This window comes from Mobula birostris, chromosome 15 (assembly GCF_030028105.1).
Source record: "Mobula birostris isolate sMobBir1 chromosome 15, sMobBir1.hap1, whole genome shotgun sequence".
Lineage (NCBI taxonomy): Eukaryota > Metazoa > Chordata > Chondrichthyes > Myliobatiformes > Myliobatidae > Mobula > Mobula birostris.
In genome coordinates this window covers 6689558-6714501 of record NC_092384.1, presented here as the reverse complement: position 1 = coordinate 6714501, position 24944 = coordinate 6689558, and the positions used below count along the sequence as shown (strand labels likewise).

At 46.4% G+C, this 24944-nt stretch overlaps 1 protein-coding gene across 4 annotated transcripts in view; it reads left to right on the top strand.

Moving 5' to 3' along the window:
* LOC140210375 (lysosomal protective protein-like) overlaps positions 1-23415 on the top strand; it is a 50198-nt gene extending 26783 nt beyond the window's left edge. For all 4 annotated transcript variants that reach the window (XM_072279274.1, XM_072279276.1, XM_072279275.1 and 1 more), the window contains 6 exons: positions 2815-2899; positions 5808-5957; positions 8843-8973; positions 18672-18834; positions 20355-20444; positions 22132-23415. In XM_072279274.1, the coding sequence (XP_072135375.1) occupies positions 2815-2899; positions 5808-5957; positions 8843-8973; positions 18672-18834; positions 20355-20444; positions 22132-22215 (703 nt within the window). In that variant the 3' untranslated portion in view covers positions 22216-23415. The remainder of the gene's footprint in view (positions 1-2814; positions 2900-5807; positions 5958-8842; positions 8974-18671; positions 18835-20354; positions 20445-22131) is intronic.
* The last annotated feature ends 1529 nt before the right edge of the window (positions 23416-24944 follow it).

Sequence of the window (24944 nt, the reverse complement as noted above, 5' to 3'; positions counted from 1 at the left end):
AGCTCCTCCAGCTCAGTTACTGTTTAGTTGTAAACACGGGACATCAATAGTGGGGGTTCAGTGATGGCAATGCTATTGAATGACAGATTGAGAGCTGGATTTCGTCTGGCTGGATACCGTCATTGCCTGGTGTGGATGTTACTGCCACCTATCAGCCCAGGCCTGGTTGTTGTCCGGGTCTTGCTGCATTTGGTCTTGAGCATTGTGCAAGCACCAGCAATGATACATTCCCGGGACCTGACAATCGAAGAAAGGTGATTGATGAAGATTGGGCCTAGGGCACTAGCCTGTAGAACTCCTGCAGAGATGTCCTGCAGCTGAAGTGATTGACCTCCAACCACCACAACCATCTTCCTTTGTGCTAGGTTTCATTCCAATAGAGAGTTTTCCCTGCGATCCCCATTGGTTCCAGTTTAGTCAGGGCTCCTTAATACCAAACTCAGTCAAATGCTGTCTTAACAGCATGAACATTGATTCCTCTAACTTCCAGTCATTTCTCCCCCTCCCCTTTCTCTTTTACATTCCCCATTCCCTTCCCTCCCCTCACCTGCCCATCTGGTGCCCCTCCTCCTTTCGTTTCTCCCATGGTCACTCTCCTCTCCTATCAGTTTACTTCTTCTTCAGCCCTTTATCTCTTCCACCTATCACCTCCCAGCTTCTCACCTCATCCACCCCTCTCCCACCCAGCCATCTTCCCCTTCACCTGGTTTCATCTATTACCTACCAGCTTGTACTCCTTCACCTCCCCCCCAACCTTCTTATTCTGGCATCTTCCCCCTTCCTTTCCAGTCCTGATGAAGGGTCTTGGCCCCAAATGCCCACTGCTTTTTCCCCTCCTTAGATGCTGCTAGACCTGCTTGAGTTCCTCCAGCATTTTGTGTGTGTTACTCTGGACTTCCGGCATCTGCAGAATCTCTTGTGTTTGTGAGTTAATGTCAAGGCCAGATGACTTCATCTCTGGAGTTTCACTCTTCGGTTCATGTTGGATGCTGGTGGTTATGAACTAAGGAGCTGAGTGACTTTGGCACAACCCTAACTAAGTTTCTGTGAGCGAGTAGTTGCTAAGTAAGTTCCACTTGCTAGCAGAAAGCAGATTAGACAGGTTAATAGTTGAGCACAGACTGGATGGGCCAAAGGTGGTGTTCTATAACTCTGTATTCAATGTTTCTGTCCTGTCCTGTTCTATAACTCTGTATTCAATGTTTCTGTCCTGTCCTGTTCTATAACTCTGTGATTCAGTGTTTTGGTAAGTGGCTAAGTTGGATTTATCCCACTTTTTGTTGGCAGGACATTTCTGGTCATTTTTCTGATTTGTTGGCTATGATTAAAGATGAGCTTTATTTGTCACATGTGCATCGAAACATACAGTGAAATACATGGTCTGTGTCAACGCCCAATGAGGTCCAACACTGCGCAAGTGTTGTCATTCTTCATGCACCAACATCATATGTTCACAACTCTCTCACCCCAACCTGTTCACAACTCACTCATCCCAACCTGTTCACAACTCACTCATCCCAACCTGTTCACAACTCACCCGCCCCAACCTGTTCACAACTCACCCGCCCCAACCTGTTCACAACTCACTCACCCCAACCTGCTCACAACTCACTCATCCCAACCTGCTCACAACTCTCTCACCCTAACCTGTTCACAACTCTCTCACCCCAACCTGTTCACAACTCACCCGCCCCAACCTGTTCACAACTCACTCATCCCAACCTGTTCACAACTCACTCGCCCCAACCTGTTCACAACTCACCCGCCCCAACCTGCTCACAACTCACTCATCCCAACCTGCTCACAACTCACTCATCCCAACCTGCTCAGAACTCACTCACCCTAACCTGTTCACAACTCTCTCACCTCAACCTGTTCACAACTCACTCGCCCCAACCTGTTCACAACTCACTCACCCCAACCTGTTCACAACTCTCTAACCCCAACCTGTTCACAACTCTCTCGCCCCAACCTGTTCACAACTCACTCACCCCAACCTGTTCACAACTCTCTAACCCCAACCTGTTCACAACTCTCTCGCCCCAACCTGTTCACAACTCACCCGCCCCAACCTGTTCACAACTCTCTCGCCCTAACCTGCTCAGAACTCACTCGCCCCAACCTGCTCAGAACTCACTCGCCCCAACCTGTACGCCTTCTGGAATACGTGAAGAAACTGGAGAAGACCCACACAGACACAGGGAGAAAATAAACTCTTTGCAGACGCGGTGGGAATTGAACCCTGATCTGAAGATTGGTGGTGCTGTAAATCATTACTCTACCATGCCGTCCTGGCAACACCAGTGTTGCAGCTGCACTTGGCTAAGGGAGTGGGGAGTCCTGCAGTACGTCTTCAGTTCTTTTGCTGGATTGTGTAGTTCAGTGTATTGATTAGCGTGCATATAATCCGGTCCAATGGCAATGGGATATTGTAGTTCAGTGTATTGATTAGCGTGCATATAATCCGGTCTATAGATGTTGTCTGGCCTGCTGAGTTCCTCCAGCATTTTGTGTGTGTTGCTTGTATTTCCAGTATCTCAAGATTTTCTCTTGTTTGTAGTTAGAGACTTGGTTAATTTTTATTGGGATCAAACATGGAATAAACCAGCCAAGGTTGTATTAATAAGAAAATATTTACTGCAACAGGATTTTGAGTACAGGAACCACTCTGGTTGTCAGTAATGGAAATGTCTCTCCTGTTTGCTGAGCTGAGGTAGTGTGGCATAGGTGGTTACTATGAGGGTGTCTAACCCGTTACAGTTGAGTGCTACATTCTGGATGATGTTATGTTTCTTTTTCTTCCCCTCACATTAGAGTGTGGTCTAACCTGAATTTATACTGCTGTGGATATGGACCCTGCAACTTCTACAACAACAATAACTACAACTGCCAAGAATCGGTAGGTTATTCACTGAGGAGACATGGAGTCATAGGACACTACAGCACAGAAACCGACCTTTGGCCCATCTAGTCCATGCCGAACTGGTCCCATTGACCTGTACCCAGTCTATAGCCTTCAATGCCCCTCCTATCCAAATTTCTCTTCAATGCTGAAATCAAACCCGCATCCACCACCACTGCTGACGGCTCTTTCCACACTCTGAGTGAAGAAATTCCTCTTAAACATTTCACCCTTTGCCCTTAACCCATGACCTCTAGTTCTAGTCTCACTCAACCTCAATGAAAAAAGCCTGCTTGCAGTTACCTTATCTGTACTCCTCACAAATTTTGCATACCTCTATAAAATCTCCCCTCATTTTCATGTGTAATTTTCAGGAAGTAAGTTCTGAACTATTCAACTTTTCCCTATTACTCAGGGCCTCAAGGTTCCGGCAACATCCTTGTAAATGTCTTTCAACCTTATTTACATCTTTCCTGAGGTAGTTTTGACCAAAACTGCACACAATACTCCAAATTAGGCTTCACCAATGTCTTCTACAACCTCAACATAGTATCCCATCTCCTGTACTCAGTACTTTGATTTATGAAGGGCAATGTTACAAAAGCTTTCTCTACAAATCTGTCTACCTGTGACGCTGCTTTCAATGAACTATGTATCTATATTCCCAGATCCTTTTGTTCTACCACAATCCTCAGTGCCCTACCATTCACTGTGTATGATCTACCCTGGTTGGTCCTCTGAAAGTGCAACACCTCACACCTGTCTGCAGTGAATTCTATCTGCCATTTCTCTGCCCATTTTTCCAACTGGTCCAGATCCTGCTACAAGCTCACTCACTCACCAGTTCTGTGGAATTAATGTTGAACTTTTGAAACCTCAAACGTCAAGTTCAAGTTTATTGTCGTTCAACTGTACACAGACAAGTGAAACAAAGTCCCTCCGCACAACACAGTACACACAGCTCACACACGACACATAAAGTAATATTACCACTAGTACATTAACAAATATTATTTGTTCAGATGTTCACATGTCTTATGTCTTTGGGGAAGAAGCTGTTTCCCATTCTAACAGTCCTTGTTCTAATGCTATGGTACCTCCTGCCTGATGGTAGGGGGTCAAGGAGGTTGTTGGACAGAAGGGAGGGTTCACTGACAATGCTAAGGGCTTTGCGTACACAGTGCCCCGATAGATATCTCTGATCGATGGAAGAGAGACCACGATGATCTTCTCAGCAGCCCTGACAGGGACTTAGAGCCAGATACCTTACAATTCCCGTACCAGACAGTGATGCAGCTGGTCAGGACACTCTCCATGGTGCTCCTGGAAAAATTGGTTGGGGTGGGGGGGTGGGGGAGCCTCACTCCCTTCAATCTCATCAGGAACCTCAGGAAGTGGAGACGCTGCTGTGCTTTCGTAGCCAAGGAGGTGGTGTTGAGGAACCAGGTGAGATGGCCTGTTATGTGCGCTCCTAGTTACGTGATCCTAACTCTCTCCATGGCTGAGCCATGTACATGGAGGGATCAGCCAGCACCTTCCCAAAGTCCACAATCGTTTCTTTGGTCCTGTCCACGTAGACCTCAATTTGTTGTGCTCACACCGTTCTCCAGCCGCCCCACCTCCTCCCTGTAGGCTGTTTTATCGTTGTTGAAGGGGCGGACTCGATGGTTCAGTTTGAGCTGGATCTAGTATGCAGTCAGACGTCAGCAGTGGGCTGAGCACACAGCCCTGGAGAGCGCCTGTGTTCAGTGAGATGGTGCCAGAGATCTTTCTGCCAACACAACCGGCTGTGGCCTTTCTGTCAAGAAGTCCAAGTCCAGTTACAGAGAGAGGTGCTGAGACCCAATGCAGACAGTTTACCCACCAGCTTCTGAGCTATGATCATATTGAACACTGAGCTGAAGTCAATAAGCAATATCTTGGCAAACGAAGCACGATTTTCCAGGTGGGACAGGACGGAGTAGAGGGCAGAGGCTATGACATCATCAGTGGACTGGGGATTTGAGTGATAGGTCAACTGGAAAGGGTCCAGGGTAGCAGGGAGATGGAATTTAATGCAATCATAACCAGCTGCTCAAAGTACTTCATTACCGTTGAGTCAGTGTCACTGAGGTAGGTCACTGTTGCCCTTTTGGGCACCGGGATGATAGTGGCTGCCTTGAAGCCTGTGGCTGCAGTGGACAATTCCAGACAGATGATGAAGATGTCTGTTAACTGGGCTGCACAGTCCCTCAGCACCTGAGTGGGTATGTTATTTGGCCCCATAGCTTTATGTAGGTTGAACCAAGCTAGCGAGTCCCTCTCATCAGCTGCGGCTAGGCGGTGCCTGCTCCTGACGAAGGGTCTCGGCCTGAAACGTCGACTGCACCTCTTCCTACAGATGCTGCCTGGCCTGCTGCGTTCACCAGCAACTTTGATGTGTGTTGCCTGCTCCTCAAGTTGGGTGGGGGTAGGGGGCCTTCCTCACTTGTACATCAATCTGTGTAGCAAAGCAAAAGCACTTTAAATTGAAGTAAATATACCTGCAGTGACTGTAGCAAATAGGAGAGTGAACATATTCAGAAAACGGAATGATCTGTTATTGGTTATATGTAGCTGATAGTCCTGGCCCACTCTTCCCTGCATGGTGCATGCTGTCTAATTTGACTGAGAAGATAGAAGGGCCTCTGTTTAACACAACACTTACCATAACTTTCTTGCCATGGGACTCCATATGGGCAAGGTATTGCAGGTTTTTCATTTGGAGGCTTGTCCTGGGAGAACGAACCTTGTCCATAATCACCTGCAAGTGACAAGCTCTTGTCCAAGATGGCAGGCGTTTCTGGATGGAGAGGGTTGCAGATTTTGTACAAAGGTGATGAAGTTCGTTTAGACCTGAAAAAAAAATTGTTCTTTCTTTTAACAGCTCTACAAAGTCTACAAGGTCGTCTACAACAGTGGACTCAATTTGTATGCATTGTACAGGAAATGTTCTGGGGGAGTACAGAAATATTTTGATCGACTCCATGCGGACATGAAGAACGTCTTCCAGTTTTACAAGTTTGATGAGAGGATGGTATGAAGCATGTATTACCGTATTATATTTAAGATATCAAATGACTACAACCCTTTCCAAACAAAATACCAAATGGCCACGGCCGCTTTCCAAAACAAAATATCAATGACCACACCCCCTTTCCAAAACAAAATACCAAATGGCCACACCCCTTTCCAAACAGAATACCAATGACCACACCCCCTTTCCACAACAAAATAAAAATGACCACACCCCCTTTCCAAAACAAAATACCAAAGGACCCCGCCTCCTTTCCAAACAATATAAAGTTTGAGGCTAATTCCTTCCATTATTCCCACTGGGCCTGTACCCACTGGAGTTGAGAAGAATTGGGGGGTGGATCTCGATGAAATCTATTGGATATTGAAACATAGAGCAGATGTGGAGAGGATGTGTCCTGTACTGGAATGTCTAGAAGCAGAGAACACAGCCTCAGAATACAAGGAAGCCCTTTTAAAACAGAGATTACGGGGAATTTATTTAGCCAGAGGGTGGTGAATCTATGAAATTCGTTGTCACAGATGGCTGAGGAGGCCAAGTTATTGGGTATATTTGAAGTGGATGTGAAAGGTTCTTGATTAGTCAGGGTGTCAAAGGTTATGGAGGGAAGGCAGGAGAATGGGGTTGAGAGGGATAATAAATCAGCCAAGATAGAATGGTGGAGCAGACTCGATGGGCCAAATGGTCTAATTCTGCCCCTATGGCTTATGGTCTTATGCAAAGTCCACTGGGCACTAACTCTTTCACACTCTCACTTACATAATATTTTCATAGTCATTACTCACCTCCAAATTTGACATATAATTCTCAGACCAAAATTGGCTTTGAACAATGGGTTCATAAGTCAACTGACGCTTTACTGTAGCAGCATGTCGGCTGGACCTGGTGAGAAAGACAGATTTCTTTTCCTAAAATCATATGAGATTCAGTTAGAACTTCACGTGAATCCTTGGTCTCCATTGCCAATCTTACTTTTTTTAATTCTAGCATTGAAATAGCACAGGTAAGAGTTAAACCTCCCACCACTCTTGATTATTGGTCCGGGCATCTGGCTTACTAGTTCAGTAAACTAAACCGTAGATATCTCTGCACTCTGATATTGGGCTCAAATCATTCTAAAACACACTGTAAAATTCTAATTGGTCCAGTTGCTTCCATTCACCTCATCATTTCAAATCCAATAAGATTACTGTCTTCTCATAAACCCCTTGATCAAAATCGAGTTTATTGTCATGCACAGGAAGAATGAAAAGCTTGCCGCACCATGTATCACAGGCACATAACACCGTGTAAGTAGCATTCACAACAAAAGCAATTATATAAATTAAACCTAAATTATACACCCTTTTTGCAAGAAAGAACACAATTAGAACAAAGACCCAAACGTAGTCCATATAATGCAAAGTAATAAATGTGGTCCAAGTATTGCTAAGCTATAGTGTAGAGACTGGCTCAAGAACCACATAGTTGAAGAGAAGTAGCTGTTCTTTAACCTAGTGCTTTGTGACTTCAAGATTTTGTACCTCCTACTCGATGGTACCTGGGAGAAAGTGTCTGGCCCGGATGGAGGAAATCTTTGATGATGGACGTTGCCCTCGTGAGGCAGCGCCTCATGTAGATAATCCCAATGCTACAGGGAGTTGTGCTTGTGATATACTGGGCCGGGTCTAAATTTTCCAGAAGACTAATCTTTTGCTGTACATTAAATTCTAAAAAGTCATTGCCATTCACTCACCTACTGAATCCCAGGAATGAAAGACTTCTTTGGGCCTGTACTTGATGAGCTTGAGAAAGATGGGATGGTTATCTCATTGAACCCCGCTGGATACTGAAAGGCTTAGATACGGTGGATGTGGAGAGGGTACTTCCTTCAGTAGGAGAATCTAGGAATTGAGGGAACAGCTCAGAATAAAGGAATGTCCCTTTAGAATGGAGATGACGAGGAATTTATTCAGCCAGAGAGTGGTGAATCTGTGGATTTCATTGCCACAGGCAACTGTGGAGTCTGAGTCATTGGGTGTATTTAAGGCAGAATTAAAAAATTTTTTATTTTGTTTCATTTTATTGATATTCAGCATAGAGTAGATCCTTCTATCACTTCGAACCCCACCACCACGCAGTTACCCCTTGTTTAACCCTAGTCTAATCATGGGACAATTTACAATGACCAATTAACCTATCAACCGTATGACTTTGGACTGTGGGGGAAAACAGTTGGGACAATTTTGAACCCCACCACCCAGCAACCAACTGATTTATCCCTAGTCTAATCATGGGACAATTTACAATGACCAATCAACCTGCTAACTGCATGTTTTTGGACTGTGGGAGGAAACTGGAGCATCTGGAGAAAGCCCACGTGTTCACAGGAAGGACGTGCAAGCTCCTTACAAACAGCAGTGGGTTTGAATCCAGGTCGCTTTGTGCTCACCACTATGCCACTGTGAAATTGATAGGTTGATGCTTGGTGGGGAGGATAAGAGTTACGGAGAAAAGGCAGGTGAATGTGGTTGGAAAATTGATCCATGATTGAATTGTGGTACAGAGTTGATGAGCCAAATGTCCTAATTCTGCCTTTTTCTCTTATGGAAACCCTTTGGGTCTAATTCCATCTGTACACGCTCACTGTGCAGAGTCGATGAGTCCTTAATTCTCATCCTGCAGGGTCCTAGTGGTCAAACTCCTTCCTTGTGCACTCAGTTCCACACGAGTTCTCGTCATAGTATGAAGTGGTTAAATATTTGGATAAGTACAGTTTAGAAATTGCCTTAGCTGTAACTCGGTTACGAATTGTGGTGGTATCTGATATCAATGAGAGGCTTCTCCTGCAGAGCGTAGCTCACCATCCACACATCACTCACATTGTCATCCCCTTCTCTGACCAGGCCACAGATACGTCTGGAAACTTTGCTCCACCATGCGTCAATGATACAGCTATGTGGACCTGGCTAAATCGTGCTGACGTGAGGGCAGCTCTGCATATCCCAGGAAATGTCCAGGGCTGGCAACTCTGCAGGTAAGGGAACAGCTGGCAAATTGGGAACAGTGTGTGTGAGGGTCATGCAACTCATTCGATACACAGCTAGCGAACAGGAACTTGCAATTACCCTTCTGATGTCAACAACCGGTTCTGAACCAGGACTCTTTCACAGCAAGTCCAATGTGATAGTGATGTTGACTGAGGAGCAATAGATATGGATTTTAACATTTGGGAGGACTTTCCTATGCTCTCAAATAATGTCCTGGGATCATTCCTGTCCACCTGAAACAAGATGCTGGCTAATGCCTGGTGTGCACTCTCTCTGCAATGGCATGTGTCCCTAACGTTATACCATCAACCCAGGCAATCCCAAACCTGCAATTCTCCAAATTTAATGCCCTTTCTTAATTAATTTGATAACATAGAACATAGAACATTGCAGTACAGTACAGGCCCTTCGGCCCATAATGTTGTGCTAACCTTTTAACTTACTTTAAGATCAATCTAACCCTTCCTTTCTACAGAGCGCTCCATTTTTCCATCATCCATGAGCTTATCTAAGATGGGGGGGGGGTATGTCAGAGGTAAGGTTTTTTACGCAGAGAGTAGCGGGTGCATGGGACGCCCTGCCACTACCACTACCCCTGGCAGGACACTCCAAGCACCCACCACTCGCGTTCTCCTTCACTCCAAATACATGGTGCAACCTCTCTAAGGCTCCCACTTCCTTCCTGTAGTGAGGAGACCGCTTTAGTCACCTTCTTAGAGGCAAAGGGTCAAAGAGAGGTCGGCTCTTCTGCCCACCATCCCAACCATCAGCCACCCATCTCCACCAATCCTACAATGATCCCATTCTTTCATTCCCACATTCCTATTAATTCCTCACCGTGTACAAAAGATGGGAAATTTACAGCTGCCCAGTAACCTCCCAACCCGCACACTTCTAGGATGTAGGGGGAATTGGGAGCATTCGAGGGAAAACCACGTGCTCACAGGGAGAATATGCAAACTGCATGTAGACAGCACCCGCGGTCAGGATTGAGTCCTGTGAGGCAGAGGCTCTACCAGCTGCATCAATGCACCTTGAACCACTGCAGTTCGTCAGAGGGCTGCGAGTTTGTCCCAATGATGATGAAGGTATGGCAATACTTTTCTTAGCAAGGTGGCCTGGATTTGCTGGTGTTCCCACGTACCCACTTCCTTTGTCCGGATGAGTAGTGGAGGTCACAGGACACGGCAACAGGTCTCAGATCCACAGCAGGCCATTTGGCCCATAATGTACATGCCTTCCAGAGGGCACCTGTCTATATGAATCCTAGCTTCTAATACTTGGCCCATAATCTTTCCTGATAAACCCAGTGCTTGTCCAGACACTTCCTCAATGCTGTCAGTGGCTTTGCTTCCACATTCCCTCTGGCAAAATGTTTCAGGGATTCACCACTCTCCGGCTGAGAAAGGGTCCCGTCAGACCCACTCTAAATCTCTCCCTCCCTTCCTTTAGTTTGATCTATCTCTGATATGGGGAAAGGTTCCCTGCGGTCTACTTATTTATACGCCACACCATTCCACTCTACACACTCAGTCACGTCTACTTAACCTCCTCCACTCCAGGGACAATGGTCTCAGTCTCTCTAGTCTTTCCTCATAGCTGGAATGCACTATCCCAGACAATATGTTGGCGCATCTCCTCTGCCTCCTCTCCAGCACGACCTGCAGTCACACTCATTCAGGCAAGAAGGAAGTAGCTTACAGCAGAACACTAAGCTGCTGAGGCTGGCATGTCTCATCAAATTCCTGGTCAATGGAATCACATCCCATCTACCCACCTCCTCCCTCCCCCAAGCACTTGGGACCTTAGTGAGGGAACTCAGCGGTGGGCATGCCACTGAACATGATGGGAATTGGAATCGGTTTACTGTGTTCACATTACCGAGAAACAGTCTTGTATACTGTTCATACAGATCATTTCACGGTGCATAGAGGCAGAGCCAGGTAAGACAATATCAATGCAGATAAAGTGTAGCAGTTACAGAGAGAGTGCAGTGCAGGTAAGTAACAAGATGTACACACATAACGAGGTAGATTGTGAGTCTGTCTTCCACTGTGAATTTATCTTATTGTATAATGATCCGCTGATATTCCACCTCTGATAGAAGTAATCCTTGAGCCTGTTGATACAAGCTTTTAGGCTTTTGTATCCTCTGCCCATTGGAGAGAAGGGAAAATCTTCGGGGTGATGAGACTCCTCTCTGGCGGGAGTTTGGTTGCTGCTTGGTGATATCCAGCACACTGAACAGTTGTGAGTGAAGCTAAATATCATATAATCATCCACTGATATCCCACCTCCGATGTTAGGACAGAAGGATAGGGCAGGAGGTGATTGTGGCTAGGACGTGTCTCAAAGGGATGGGAGAGTTGTCAACAATTGGCCCTTATACTCAGCATTATGTGAACTGCTGGAAAATCCTCCCTCTTACATCCTGAAACTTCACTGTTTCTGGGACCCCTTCACATTACATCCAGTGGGAATGAGCCCTGACAGCCTCACGCTCTGCAGTAAACCATCGATATGTCCCTTTTCAGCACACTAAGTATTGGAGGAACTCAGCAGATTAGTGGAGGGAATGGGAATGGTGTCAGAAGCCAGGTGGTGATAGTTGGAATTGACAACGATGGATTTTATTCTGAGTTGGAGAGGACGGAAGAACATGGAGGTGGAGAGGGAAGTGAGTAGGAGGAGTGTGTGGGTGGTGTGGAGATGAATGAGGTAAGATGATAGGGATAAGGTGGACCAGGATGAGAGAGAAAAGAGAAAAAGAAAAAGGGAACAAAGGGGGAGCAGTTTGAGAATTCAGTATTCATGCCGTCAGGTTGGAGGCTGCCCAGGAGAAATATGAGGTGTATTTCTGTTGGCAAAGGAGGAAGCCATGGCCATATGCGTCAATGTGGCAATGGGGAATGGAATTGTCTCCTGAGAGATCCTGGCTGCCACAGGTCCACCAGCAGACGGTCCCAATCATCTACCTCTCTGCACATAAAAGCTGACTTAAACTCTCTCCCTCTCACTTTAAATGCAGGTCCTCTAGTGCTTGATATTTCTATCCTGTGGAAAAGATTCTGATTGTCTACCTAGTCCATGTCTCCCATAATTTTATAAACATCTATCAGGTCTTACCTCAATTTCCAACAATCCTGGGAAACCTAATTCATTAATACATACCCATGTTAGCTGACTGGTTAAGTATGCAGAACACCTCATTAAGCATGAATGTAGCAAAATATGTATATTATAGATGGGAGTAATGGAAATCTCCAGTTATACAGTGATACAACAATGCAAACCCCATCCACTCAGGATGATTATTGATGCTTCTTCGGAAGTTAAGGCATAAACAGTAAATGCAGGGCCTTGGAGATTGTTGTTGGCCAGCAAGACCTTGGAGTAGAAATTGATAGTTCTCTGGAAGTGGGAATACACGGAGACAGGCACACCGTATGCTCACCTTCATTGGGCGTGGCATTGAGTACAAGAGTTGGGACATTGTGTTACAGTTGTACAAGACGTTGCCTGGGCCACATTCGGAGCATCCCGTGTAGTTCTGTTGGCCACGCTATAGGAAGGGTATAATTAAGCTAGAACGGTGCAAAAATGATTGATAAGGATGTCACCTCAGCCGCAGAATTCAGTAGAGACAGGATAGGCTGCAGCGTTTTTTTTCTCTGGAGAGAAGGGACTGCTTTCCATAAGCTCATAAGATATAGGAGCAGAATTAGGCCATTCAGCCCATCAAATTTTCTCTGTCATTTGATCATGGCTGATTTATTTCCCCTCTAACTGCATCCCCCTGCCCTCTCCCCATAAACTTTGATGCTCTTACTAATCAAGAACCTGTCAACCTCTGCTTTTAATGTACCCAATGACTTGGCCTCCACACACATCTGTGGCAATGAATTCCACAGATTCACCACCTTCTGGCCAAAGAAAGTTCACTTCATCTCTGTTCTGAAGGTTGTCCTTCTATTCTGAGGCTGTGCCCTCTGATCCTAGACCCTCCCACTGTCGGAAACATTCTCTCCATGTCCACTCAATCTAGGCCTTTCAATATTTGATACGTTTCAAAGAGATCCCAGCAAGTACAGGCCCAGAGCAATCAAACACACCTCATTCCTTAACCCTTTTTTCCCTACGATCATTCCTGTAGACTTCCTCTGGACCCTCTCCAAAGCCAGAACATCCTTTCTTGGATTTAGAGCCCAAAACTGCTTACAATACACCAGATTTAGTCTGAACAATGCCTTATAAAGCCTCACCATTACATCGTTGCTCTTATATTCTAGTCCTCTGGAAATGAATGCAAATATCACATTTGCCTTCCTCATCACTGTCTCAAGCTGTAAGTTAACCTTTAACTCCAATCCCTGCTGTGTCTTCATCATTCCCTGTGAACTTCCCCTCTCTGAGGGAGGAAACAAAAGGCCTTACCATTGTCCCATTTTGCATACAACTCAGTAAGTTCTTCCACCACCTCCATCTCGGAGCCCTCTTCTTTGGCAGTATTCCCCACCCTGTATTGATGACCCCCTCTCCCGCCTTCAACGCTCCTCCAATTTTTGGACATCCCACTCTGGTTCTCTGCCTGCTCTGGATCTTTTCATCTCCAATTGCCAACGAGACATCAACCATCTCAACATCAGCACTCCTCTCTCCTTACCCCCTCTGAACGCACTGCCCTCCACTCTCTCCGCGCCAACCCCAACCTTACCATCACACCCGCAGACAAAGGGGATGCTGTTGTAGTGTGGCGCACTGACCTCTGTCTTGCAGCAAATCTCAGACACCTCCACTTAATTACCCCTCGAGAAGGACCACCCTCTAGACCATCAGGCCACTGCCTCATGCACAGTCCCTAACCTCATCAGCTCTGGAGATCTCCCATCCACTGCCACCGGCCTCATAGTTTCCTTACTCTGCACTACTTGTTTCTACCTCCTACCCAAGACCCATAGGCCTGCCCGTCCAGGTAGACCCACTGTCTCTGCCTGCTCCTGCTCCATTAAACCTGTGTCTGAACTTGTATACCTCAACTCCATTCTAAATCCCTTGGTTCAGTCTCCTCCCACCTACATCCGCAATATTCGTAAGCTCTCAATCTCCTCGATAACTTTCAATTCTCTGGCCCTGACCACCTCATTTTCACCACGGATGTCCAACCGCTGTACACTTCTATCCCCCATCAAGAAGGCCTTAAAGCTCTCAACAAAAGACCCAACCAGTTTCTCTACATAATCGCTCCTGCATCTGACAGAACCGGTCCTCACCCTCAACAATTTCTCCTTCGGCTCTTCCTACTTTCTGCAAACTCAAGAGGAAGCCATGGTCCCCAGTTCTGCCTTCCTTTTTGTTGGCTATGTAGACCAGTCCATGTTCTAAGCCTTCCCTGGTAATTCTTCCCAACTCTCTCTGCACTGCATTGGTGCTGCTTCATGTACCCATGCTGAACTCAGCAATTTCATCAACTTTGCCTCTAACATCCACCCTGCCCCTAAGTTCATTTGACCCATTCTTGACACCTTTCTCGATCTCAATCTGTCACCATCTCTGGAGACAAACTGTCTACTGACATCTTTTATAAACCTACCAATTCCCTCGACCCTTCCCACCCTCGCTCCTGTAAAAATACTATTTCCTTTTCTCAGTTCCATTGTCTCCACTGCATCTGTTCCCAAGATGAAACTTCCCTTTCCAGGACATCAGCAATGTCCTCCTTCTTCAAAGAACAGGGTTTTCTTTCCTCCACCATTGATGTTGCCCTCGCCTGTCTCTCCTCAATTTCCTGGACATCTGTGCTCACCCAGCTTCTGGCCATATTAACTGGGATAGAGTTCCTTTTGTCCTCACCAACGAGTCCGTGAACCTTCATATCCAACAAACACATCATCGTCCACAACGTCCGCCATCTTGAACAGGATCTTACCACTAAACACATCTTTACTTCCTCACTCCCTTCCACTCTCTGCTCTCCATAGGGATCAATCCCTCTGTGATTCTCTTGTCCATTCATTCTTTCCCACTAACCTCCTTCCTGACACATATCCCTGTAACAGAAATGCTACACCTGCCCATTCACCTCCATTCAGGGCAAACAGTCCTTCCAGGTGAGGCAACACTTCACTGGTGCACCCAATGTGGCCACCTCTACATTGGTGAGAACCTGCATAAATTGGGGGATCACTTTGTCAAGCACCTGCACTCCATCCATCAAATTTCTCAGTGGCAACCATTTTAATTCCTATCCTATTCTGACACGTCAGTCCATGGTCTCCTCTACAGCCACAATGAGGCCACTCTCAGGCTGGAGGAGCAACACCTCAGAGCCTCCAACCTGATGGCATGAAGGTTGATTTTTTTGGGTATCTTTTTTCTCTTTTTTTGTTTTCTCCTCCCCTTCCCTCTTCTTCCCATTTCTTCTCTTCTGCACTCTGACCCCTCACCTCTTCTCCTCACCTGCCTATCACCTCCCCCTTCCCTTTCTCCTATGGTCCAAGCTCCTCTCATATCAGATTCCTTCTTGTCTAGCCCCTTACCTCTTCCACCCACCTGCCTATCGCCTTCCCCTGGTACTCTTCCCCCTTCCCTTTCTCCTATGGTCCAAGCTCCTCTCATATCAGATTCTTCTTGTCTAGGCCCTTACCTCTTCCACCCACCTGGCTTCACCTATCAACTTCTAGCTTATCCTTCTTCCCCTCCCCGACTACTTTATTCTGGCATCTTGCCCCTTCCTTTCTCATCCTGGTGGAGAGTCTCGGCCCAAAATGTTGACTGTTTATTCATTTTCATCGAAGTTGCCTGATCTGCTGAGTTCCAACAGCATTTTGTGTGTGTTAACCTTTAAGGGAATCTTACAATAGGACTCTCAAGTCCAAGTCTAATTTCTGAAGTTGGTTCCTGTCTAGGAAATAGTCAAAGGGTTCAAAGGTACAATTTAATGTCAGAGAAATGTATACAATATACATCCTGAAATGCTTTTTCTTTGCAACGATCGACAAAAACAGAGAAGTGTCCCATAGAATGAACGACAGTTAATTGTTAGAACCCCAAAGTCCCCCCCCCCGGCTCCCCTCCCTCCCGCGCATAAGCAGCAGTGAGCAACAATTCCCCCCTCCCACCACCGGCAAAAAAAAAGCATCAGCAGCACCACCAGCACTCAAGCGTGAGCAAAGACACAGACTGCAGTTACCCCAAAGACTACATTGTTCACCCTGCATTCGACATACCACAGGTTCTCTCTCTCCCTAATAAGGGAGAAAGAGGTGCCTCCATTTTCCCAGCGAGCGGGGAGACTTAACAAACAACTCGCTGGTTTATGATGTTAAGAGTCTGTTACATCGCCTTTTTTGAGCTCTGTGCCTGAAGATCGCTAAGATCCCGGGTCTCCAGGCACACCGCAGATATCCCGACTCCCCAGACGACACAAGGGTCTGCTGTCATGACTGACCCTCGATCCACCTGTCTCCAGAGCCCTGAGATCCCAGACTTCTGAACCCGAGCCGGACTCTTAGGCCGAGCCTTTGTCGTGCCGAACAACGGCCAGTTATGGAACCGTGAGAGCGGGTCCCATTTCTTCAAAGAACCAAAGTCAGCATGTAACTCCAGGCCAGGATCTTCAAAGAGCCCTGAAAGGGAAAAATAGAGATATTAAAGATGGAAATAGAGCTGTTTCCGAAGATGCAAGCAAAGAGTCACCGCTATGCGCCATTAACCCTCCTGAGCTCTGCCTTCAAGTTCCGTCTGTGCCTTTATTCCTTCTACCAAAGTGCATGAGCATATACTTTCCCACACAGTATTCCATCTGCCACGTCTGCTAATTTGTCCAGGGCTCCCTGCTTCCTCAACACTACTTGTCCCTCCACCTGTCTTTGTATTGTCCACAAAGCTATTAATTCTGTTGTGCAGATCATTGACATATAAAGTGTTAAGTACTGGATCCAAAACCTACCCCTGCCTCTGCTGAACACTAGCAGCCAAATCCATGCTAGTATCTTTTCTGTAGTACCTTGGGCCCTTGTCTTGTTTCACAGCTTCATGTGTGGCATCTTCTAAAAATCAACTAAACAACATCCACTGACTGTCCTTTCTCTAGCCTGCTTGTTATTTCCTCAAAGAGTTCCAACAAATATGTCAGGCAAGATTTCCCTGAAGGAAACCATGATTTGAACTTATTTCAATATGTGTTTCCAAGTACCCAGAAAACACATCCTTAATAAAGGACTCCAACATCTTACCGCCCACTGCATTCAGCTTACAATTTCCTGTCCCTTACAATGGAGTGGCATTTGTAATTTTCCTGTCTTCTGGATCCATTTCAGAATCTAGAGATTCTTGAAAGATCATTACTAATCTCTTCAACTCCCTCTTTCAGAACAACTAGGATGTAGTCCATCTGCTCCAGGTGACTTATCCACCTTCAGACCTTTCAGCTTCATGGCACCTTCTCCTTAGTCATAGTGACTGCACTCACTTCTGTTCCCTGACACTCGAATTGCTGGCATACTGCTGCTGTCTTCCACACTGATACAAAATAGTTACTCTGTTCACCTGCTATTTCTTTGTTCTTCGTTACTCCCTTTGCAGCGTTGGAATGAAGGAGACTGAGGGGGGACCAAGGCCTTGGACGGTCAGGGTTGGCCATGGATGTGGCATCCCAGCTGTCTAGATGTGAAAGCCTGCCCAGTACAATATGGAGAGTAAGCCCTTGCCCGTGTAGCAAGCTCTCCCTCTCCACACATCTGATGAACCCAAAGGAAGGGCAGAGATCGATACAATTTGGCACCAGCAGCGTTGCAGGAGTTGCTACCAGCAGGTGTTGAACTCAACGTAGGACTGCCTTAGGGATCTAAGCTCCAGAATTTTCTTTCGGGGTTTACATCCGAAGCCTTCCCGATGTGTCGGTATAGCCACAAGGCTGCAGGGGTTTCAGATCAGCATTTCCCTTCTGGCTGAGCTGCAAACCATGGCTGACGAGCCCCATTTGCTCAAAGTGACTGGTTTTAAGGGGCCAGTAACCCGCCTTTACTCCTTCTCCCGTCAGTAGAAATTGTTTGGCCGGGCTTAGTAGTTAAGCCATACATGAAAGCCAGGAACTGGACTTGATTGTCAGAGTATATTTGAGACGCACGGCATTAGGAGCATTTTATAGGTAGTGGGAGCTTGTCCCCATTACCACCCCTGGCTGTAACAACCTTCTAGGGGTTTATAAAATGATGAGGGCTGCAGATAGGGTAGATTGTCCCCAGCTCTTTCCCAGGGTACAAGAGTCCAAACAAAGAGAGGGCATTTGTTTAAGGTGAGAGGGGACAGATCTCAAGGGGACTTGAGAAACAAGTTTTTCACACAGAGGGTGGTGGTTAGATGGAACAAGCTCCAGAAGGCGGGGGTAGTGACAGGAAAGGTTCCAATTGGGATTAGCTTAAATAGTGTCTTGTGCAGAATGGATGTGTGGGGCCAACGAGCTTGTTTCTGTGTTGTATAACTTGATGAATCTATAAGTCTCAGATACTTGGATGCATTCAATAATAACTCCCTACATATACCACTCATAACAACAAAATTCTATCCAATCAAATTGTCAGGAATTTTAAAGCTTGTTGAGGTCTCTGCTAGCTTCAGTGGTCAGTCTGGACTGATCTGAGATGCTTGTGCAGTTCATTCTAACCTGTGCTAACCCTCTCTGCAGTGAAGAGATTAGCAGAACCTATGGCCGCATCTACACCAACATGGAGACCTTCTACCTGTCACTCCTCAGAACTGGTCTGCGTGCGCTCGTCTACAATGGGGACACCGATATGGCCTGCAACTTTCTGGGAGGCAACTGGTTTGTGAGGTCACTCAATCAGGCGGTAAGTAAGATCCTATTCCGATTTCATTTCAGGCTGTGCCCTGGGACCAAGAAGTATTTGCTTAGGGGGTTGGTGGTGGACACTGTGAACCACTGGTGGTGAAGGGAGACCGTGGAGGCCAAATCTCTGGATATATTTAAAGTAGAGATGGATAGATTCTTAATTAGTAATGGTGTCAAAGGTTACGGGAGAAGGAAAGAGAATGGGGTTGAGAAGGATATTCAGTCACCCGTTATGGAATGGCAGAGCAGATTCGACGGGCTGAATGGCCTAATTCTGCTCTTATGTTTTATGGTTTTTAGGAATGTGGGTGGGCCAATGAGGTAATCACTAAATTAAGAAATTTATTTATTGACAAGCCTCGCCACCCAGCAATCCCCCAATTTAAGCCGAGCCCAATCACGGGACAATTTACAATAACCAGTTCATCTACTAACCGGTATGTCTTTGGAACATGGGAGCAAACCGGAGCATCCGGAGGAAATCCACGTGTTCATGGAGAGAGCATACAAACTCCTTACTGACAACAGCGGGAATCGAACCGGGGTCGCTGCTACTGTAAAGCATTGTGCTAACCACTACACTACCGTGTGATGGGAATCGAACCCGGGTCACCGGTACTGTAAAGCATTGTGCTAACCACTACACTACCGTGTGATGGGAATCGAACCCGGGTCACCGGTACTGTAAAGCATTGTGCTAACCACTACACTACCGTGTGATGGGAATCGAACCCGGGTCACCGGTACTGTAAAGCATTGTGCTAACCACTACACTACTGTGTGATGGGAATCGAACCCGGGTCACTGGTACTGTAAATCATTGTGTTAACCTCTACACTACTGTGTGATGGGAATCGAACCCGGGTCACCGGTACTGTAAATCATTGTGTTAACCTCTACACTACTGTGTGATGGGAATCGAACCCGGGTCACCGGTACTGTAAATCATTGTGTTAACCTCTACACTACTGTGTGATGGGAATCGAACCCGGGTCACTGGTACTGTAAAGCATTGTGTTAACCTCTACACTACTGTGTGATGGGAATCGAACCCGGGTCACTGGTACTGTAAAGCATTGTGCTAACCACTACACTACTGTGTGATGGGAATCGAACCCGGGTCACCGGTACTGTAAATCATTGTGTTAACCTCTACACTACTGTGTGATGGGAATCGAACCCGGGTCACCGGTACTGTAAAGCATTGTGCTAACCACGACACTACTGTGCTGTTGCACAAATTGTCCTGAAGGAGGTGCTTTGTGTCTGAGAGCAAATCCAGACACTGAGATGGTCCCAGTGACATGGTGTCCTTCCTGTCAGAGACTCCCACTGTTCCACAGCACGACGTGTGGAACTTGCTCCTCCATTATCACTGTGAGGATTGTCAGATGGCAGTATAGCCATTGGGCTGTCAGGAGAGAGGGAGCTCAGGTGTGCAGGGCTTGAGAATGGAGAGATCAGGTGAGGGAATCTGCTTAGGCAACCTGAATAACCGAGTATCTTCTTTACTGTCAGAAAACGGTCAATTACCAGCCGTGGATCTGCAATAACCAGATTGCTGGGTTCTACGAACAATACGGACGCCTCACGTTCCTGACTGTCAAGGTAAACCCCCCCCCCCCCCCCCACTTTGTCACTCACTGAAGTTCAGTTAGAACGTGGAATGGTACAGTGAGGAACAGGTCCTTCGGCGCCACACAAATTCAGCTGATAACACCTACTCCTTTCTGCCTGCCAACACCATATCTTTCTGCTCAGGTATCTGTCAAAGAGCCACTTAAACATTTCTAATGTGCTTGTCTCCACCACCACCCCGACAGCCCATTCCAGGCACCCACCACTCCAAGTGTGTAAAAACAACTGCCCCACATCTCTCCTCTGAACCTCCCCTCTAGTATTAGACATTTGATCCTGGGAGGGAGATGCCGGCTGTCTAACCTTTCTGCACCTCTCACAACTTCATAAACTTTTGGTGGGTCTCCTCTCAGCCTTTGCTCCTCCAGGAAACAAATCTTTGAAAACAACATTTGAAACAGGGCCACTCTTGTAGAGCAGAGATCCTCTGCCCCATGTGTCCCCACACTCCCCACTCCAGCTCATTCCAATCCTATGTCCCGTCCCGTCCCACAGACCCACGTGAGACAGCCTCTCCATCACATTCTCAGCCATGGGTATGGGGTACTGGATGCCACACAGACCTCTGTTCTACCCTCTCCCCAGACCACGTCCCATATAGGATTCTGTGATAACAACAAGAACCACTCTCGGGTCAACCTTCAGTGTGTTGACGTGTACATTCCCAGGCAAGTCTCCCGAGGTGGTGGTGGTGTGCTGTCTCTCTGGGTTTCTGGTTCTCCAGCCCTGTTTTCCTCCCGTGGAATACCGGCCAAGAAACTTGAGAGTTGCAATGCCCTGGGATTAGGCATTGGACTTGGAGTTGGTTTATTATCGTCACATGTACTGAGGTACAGTGAAAAGCTTTTCTTGTATACAGTTAGAACATAGAACACTACAGCCCAGTACAGGCCCTTCAGCCCATGATGTTGTGCTGACTTTTTAACCTACTCCAAGATCAATCTCACCCTTCCTTCCCACATAGCCCTCCATTTCCTATCACCTGCGTACCTATGTGGGTGTTTGTTAAATGCCCCTAATTTACCTGCATCTATCACCACCTCTGGCAATGCATTCCACATACTCACCACTCTGTGTTTAAAACTTACAGGTACCTCTGACATCCCCCTATACTTTCCTCCAATCACCTTAAAATGATGGCCCTCATACAGATCAGATTGCATTGAAATAGAACAAGGAGAGATGATAACGCTGCAGAAGAGAGGGTACCAGTAACTGAGAAAGTGCAAGGTCATAATGTGGTCGATTGTGAAGTCAGGTTTGCAAGCCTCCATACGACAGCGGGTTAGAAGTTGTCCCTAAGCCTGCTGCAACATGATTTCAGGCCAATGGAAGTGAGGTGGGGTCAGAGGCAGCAAGAAGTAAAGGCAGAATCCATGGAGGGGAGACTGGTTTCGGCAATGTGCTGTGCTGTGGCCACAACTCTCTGCTGTTCCTTGTGGTCACATGCTGATCAGTAGGCGTACCAAGCTGCGACAGGATGCTTTCTATGGAGCATCAATAAAAATTGGTAAGGCCTACGGGGACGTGCCAGATTTCTTTAGCCTCCTGAAGCAGTAGAGGTCTTGGTGATCTAACCCCAGAAGCGTTTGTTACCAGGGGAGCATTGATAACTATTTATTTTGCCTGAGACCAGTTCTACTTTGTCTCTCCGCAGGGAGCCGGACACATGGTACCACAATGGGCACCCCCGCAGGCTTTGAAGATGTTCGAGTCCTACCTCTCCAACACTTCGTACTGAGACAGCACCCACTCAGTTTCCCAGCTCGCCGGCTCACAATCCAAAGGCCCGATGATTGGCCGCTTTTCTAGCTTCTCTTATGACAATGAGCTTTTTAATCACAGTACACGGACTAAAGTAACTGGCAGCAAGCTAAGCCAAGTGCAAATGAGACTGATAGAAAGTGGGAGATAATCTCAGTCACAGTTTCAGGCAACATTGTGAACCTAACTCAATAACCCAGAGACAATCGCACATCACCCGGTTAACACTAAGGTACAGGCAGTTCCCCAGGATACAAGAAGGTTCCACTGCTGAGAACTGCTTGTAGCTCAGACCTTTTATTCATAAGTTGGAGATCAGCAAAACCGTGCAGGGGAGGGCACAGAAACATCTACCATGGGAGTACGAAAGGGGCGCCGCGCACTGCCAAGTGACCAAGCGAGTTTGCTCAGCTCTGCTTGGTTCCATCCAGCCCCACGGTTGTTGGGAAAGAAGCCATGGGGAAATGTCCCGTCCCACCAGGCAGAAGATGCCCGCTGCCCTGCATTTGCGGCAAATCCATCCTCAACCATCCCACTGGTCTCCCAAATGCTTATTTATGTGTATGGACTGTAGCCTAGGCAGGAGCAGTGCAGTGTTACCAGTGTTAGCCACCCAAGACAATCCTTTCCTGTTAATAAGGCATGAATATATATTTGGGATTGTTCCAGAGTGGGGCCATTCCCTTACTAGGAACGTCTTCCTTGTACACGGGGAAATCCTTCTGCCCAGTTTTGTGCCGGTGCTGTTTCTAACTACAAATCCTATTCCAGGTCTTGGCTAGTTCGCACACAGGGGATGGTTAATCACTGAAAATTCACAAACCAACCAGTTCCTTGAAGGAGCTTCTTCAAAGGAGTGATTTACGATGACATAAATGTGATTTCAAACAAAAGATTAGGGGAGCAATTGAACAAATTCAACACTTTCCCTCCCCCCTGAGAGTAGCTCTTAGCCTACAGTAACTCTTAGTCCACGATCTTCCTTCTGGTGAAACAGGTCAAAAGTCCGGGGGTGCCGTGCATGGCCGCAGACGCGCAGTTTGCATTGACATGTGTGGGCCTTTGACACTTTGTGGTGTGGAATTCTCTTCGCTGGTGGCTGTGCAGAATGGGAATGTGCCCTTTGCTGGGGCCAGCACAACAGGGTATTCTGAAATACAATGACAGGCAAATAAATCATCCAAATCTCTAACTTCTTGTCTTGTTTGTAAACAACTGTCCAGTACTGGCTTGGAGTGCCCAGATCTTTAACATCCATCCCTGGGAAACTGCTGAAAAAATAATCCAAGGGGCCTTAAACATAATTAACTTAAAAGAAAAAATGGAAAAATATTGCAGATGCTGTAAATCTGAAATAAAAACAGAAAAAAGTTGGAAATGCTTAGAAAGTCAGGCAGGATCTGTGGAGAGAGAAACACTTCAGACTGATAAACCCACCCATCAGAACTGTCTTGGAATGGAGAGTTGACTATTTCTTTTTCTACAGATCCTGACTGCTGAAGCAGAATGCAAAAAATTACATGCAGAGGTTTACTTAGAAATGATGGTACAGAATTTTTTCAGACAATACTTTCACAAAGTACAGCCCAGTTAGCTGAAGATTCACAGCAGGGCAAGGGAGGGGTGTCAGGTTACATTCCTGAAGCTCGGAAGTGATGTGGGAAAAATTCAGGGCTGTCGTTAAGGACAGATAAGGCATCATTGGGAAGGAGTGTTTCAGTGATCTGGGAAGGCTGGGTCTGTTCTCTTTAGAGCTGAAGTTATAAGTGGATATGACTGAGGATTTAAAATGATGAACAGATGAAATAGGTAAAATGCAGAAATGGTTTAGATAGGTAAAATGCAGAAACATCATAGCTAGGTTATTTTAGATTTAGGGTAAGGGAGAGAGATTTCAAAGGATCTGAGGGGGACTTTCACCCATAGTACCTCAAACACATTACTAGAGAGAGTGTTGGTTGCAGAGTCATTGGCAACGTTGGAGAAGAGTGGATGACCACAGGTATAGATGGCTGAGAGCCCAGTGCTGGAAGATGGGATTAATGCAGATGGAGATCCATTGGTCAACATAGAGATGGTGGCTGGAATGCCTTGTCACTGTTTGACTATTATACTAAAAGATTGCAATACCTACAACTAACAGTGATGGGAGCAGGTTATTTAAGATAAACTAATTGTTCTGAGGTTAGAGATAGTGAGGATGATGTGAACAGGATCAATAAAAACCTGGCTAACAAGTCAGGGGTTCAACAACATGATGTACAAGTAGGAACATGTGACATTTTAAAAGTTGTCAAGCATATCTGAAAATTAGAAATCACAAAATAAGACCATAAGACATAAGACAAAGGAGCAGGTGTCGGCCATTTGGCCCATCGAGTCTGCTCCGCCATTTTATCATGAGCTGATCCATTCTCCTTTTTAGTCCGATTCCCCCGCCTTCTCACCATAACCTTTGATGCCCTGGCTACTCAGATACCTATCAATCTCTGCCTTAAATACACCCAATGACTTGGCCTCCACTGCTGCCCGTGGCAACAAATTCCATAGATTCACCATCCTCTGACTAAAAAAATTTCTTCGCATTTCTGTTCTGAATGGGTGCCCTTCAATCCTTAAGTCATGCCCTCTCGTACTAGACTCCCCCATCATGGGAAACAACTTTGCCACATCCACTCTGTCCATGCCTTTCAACATTTAATAAGC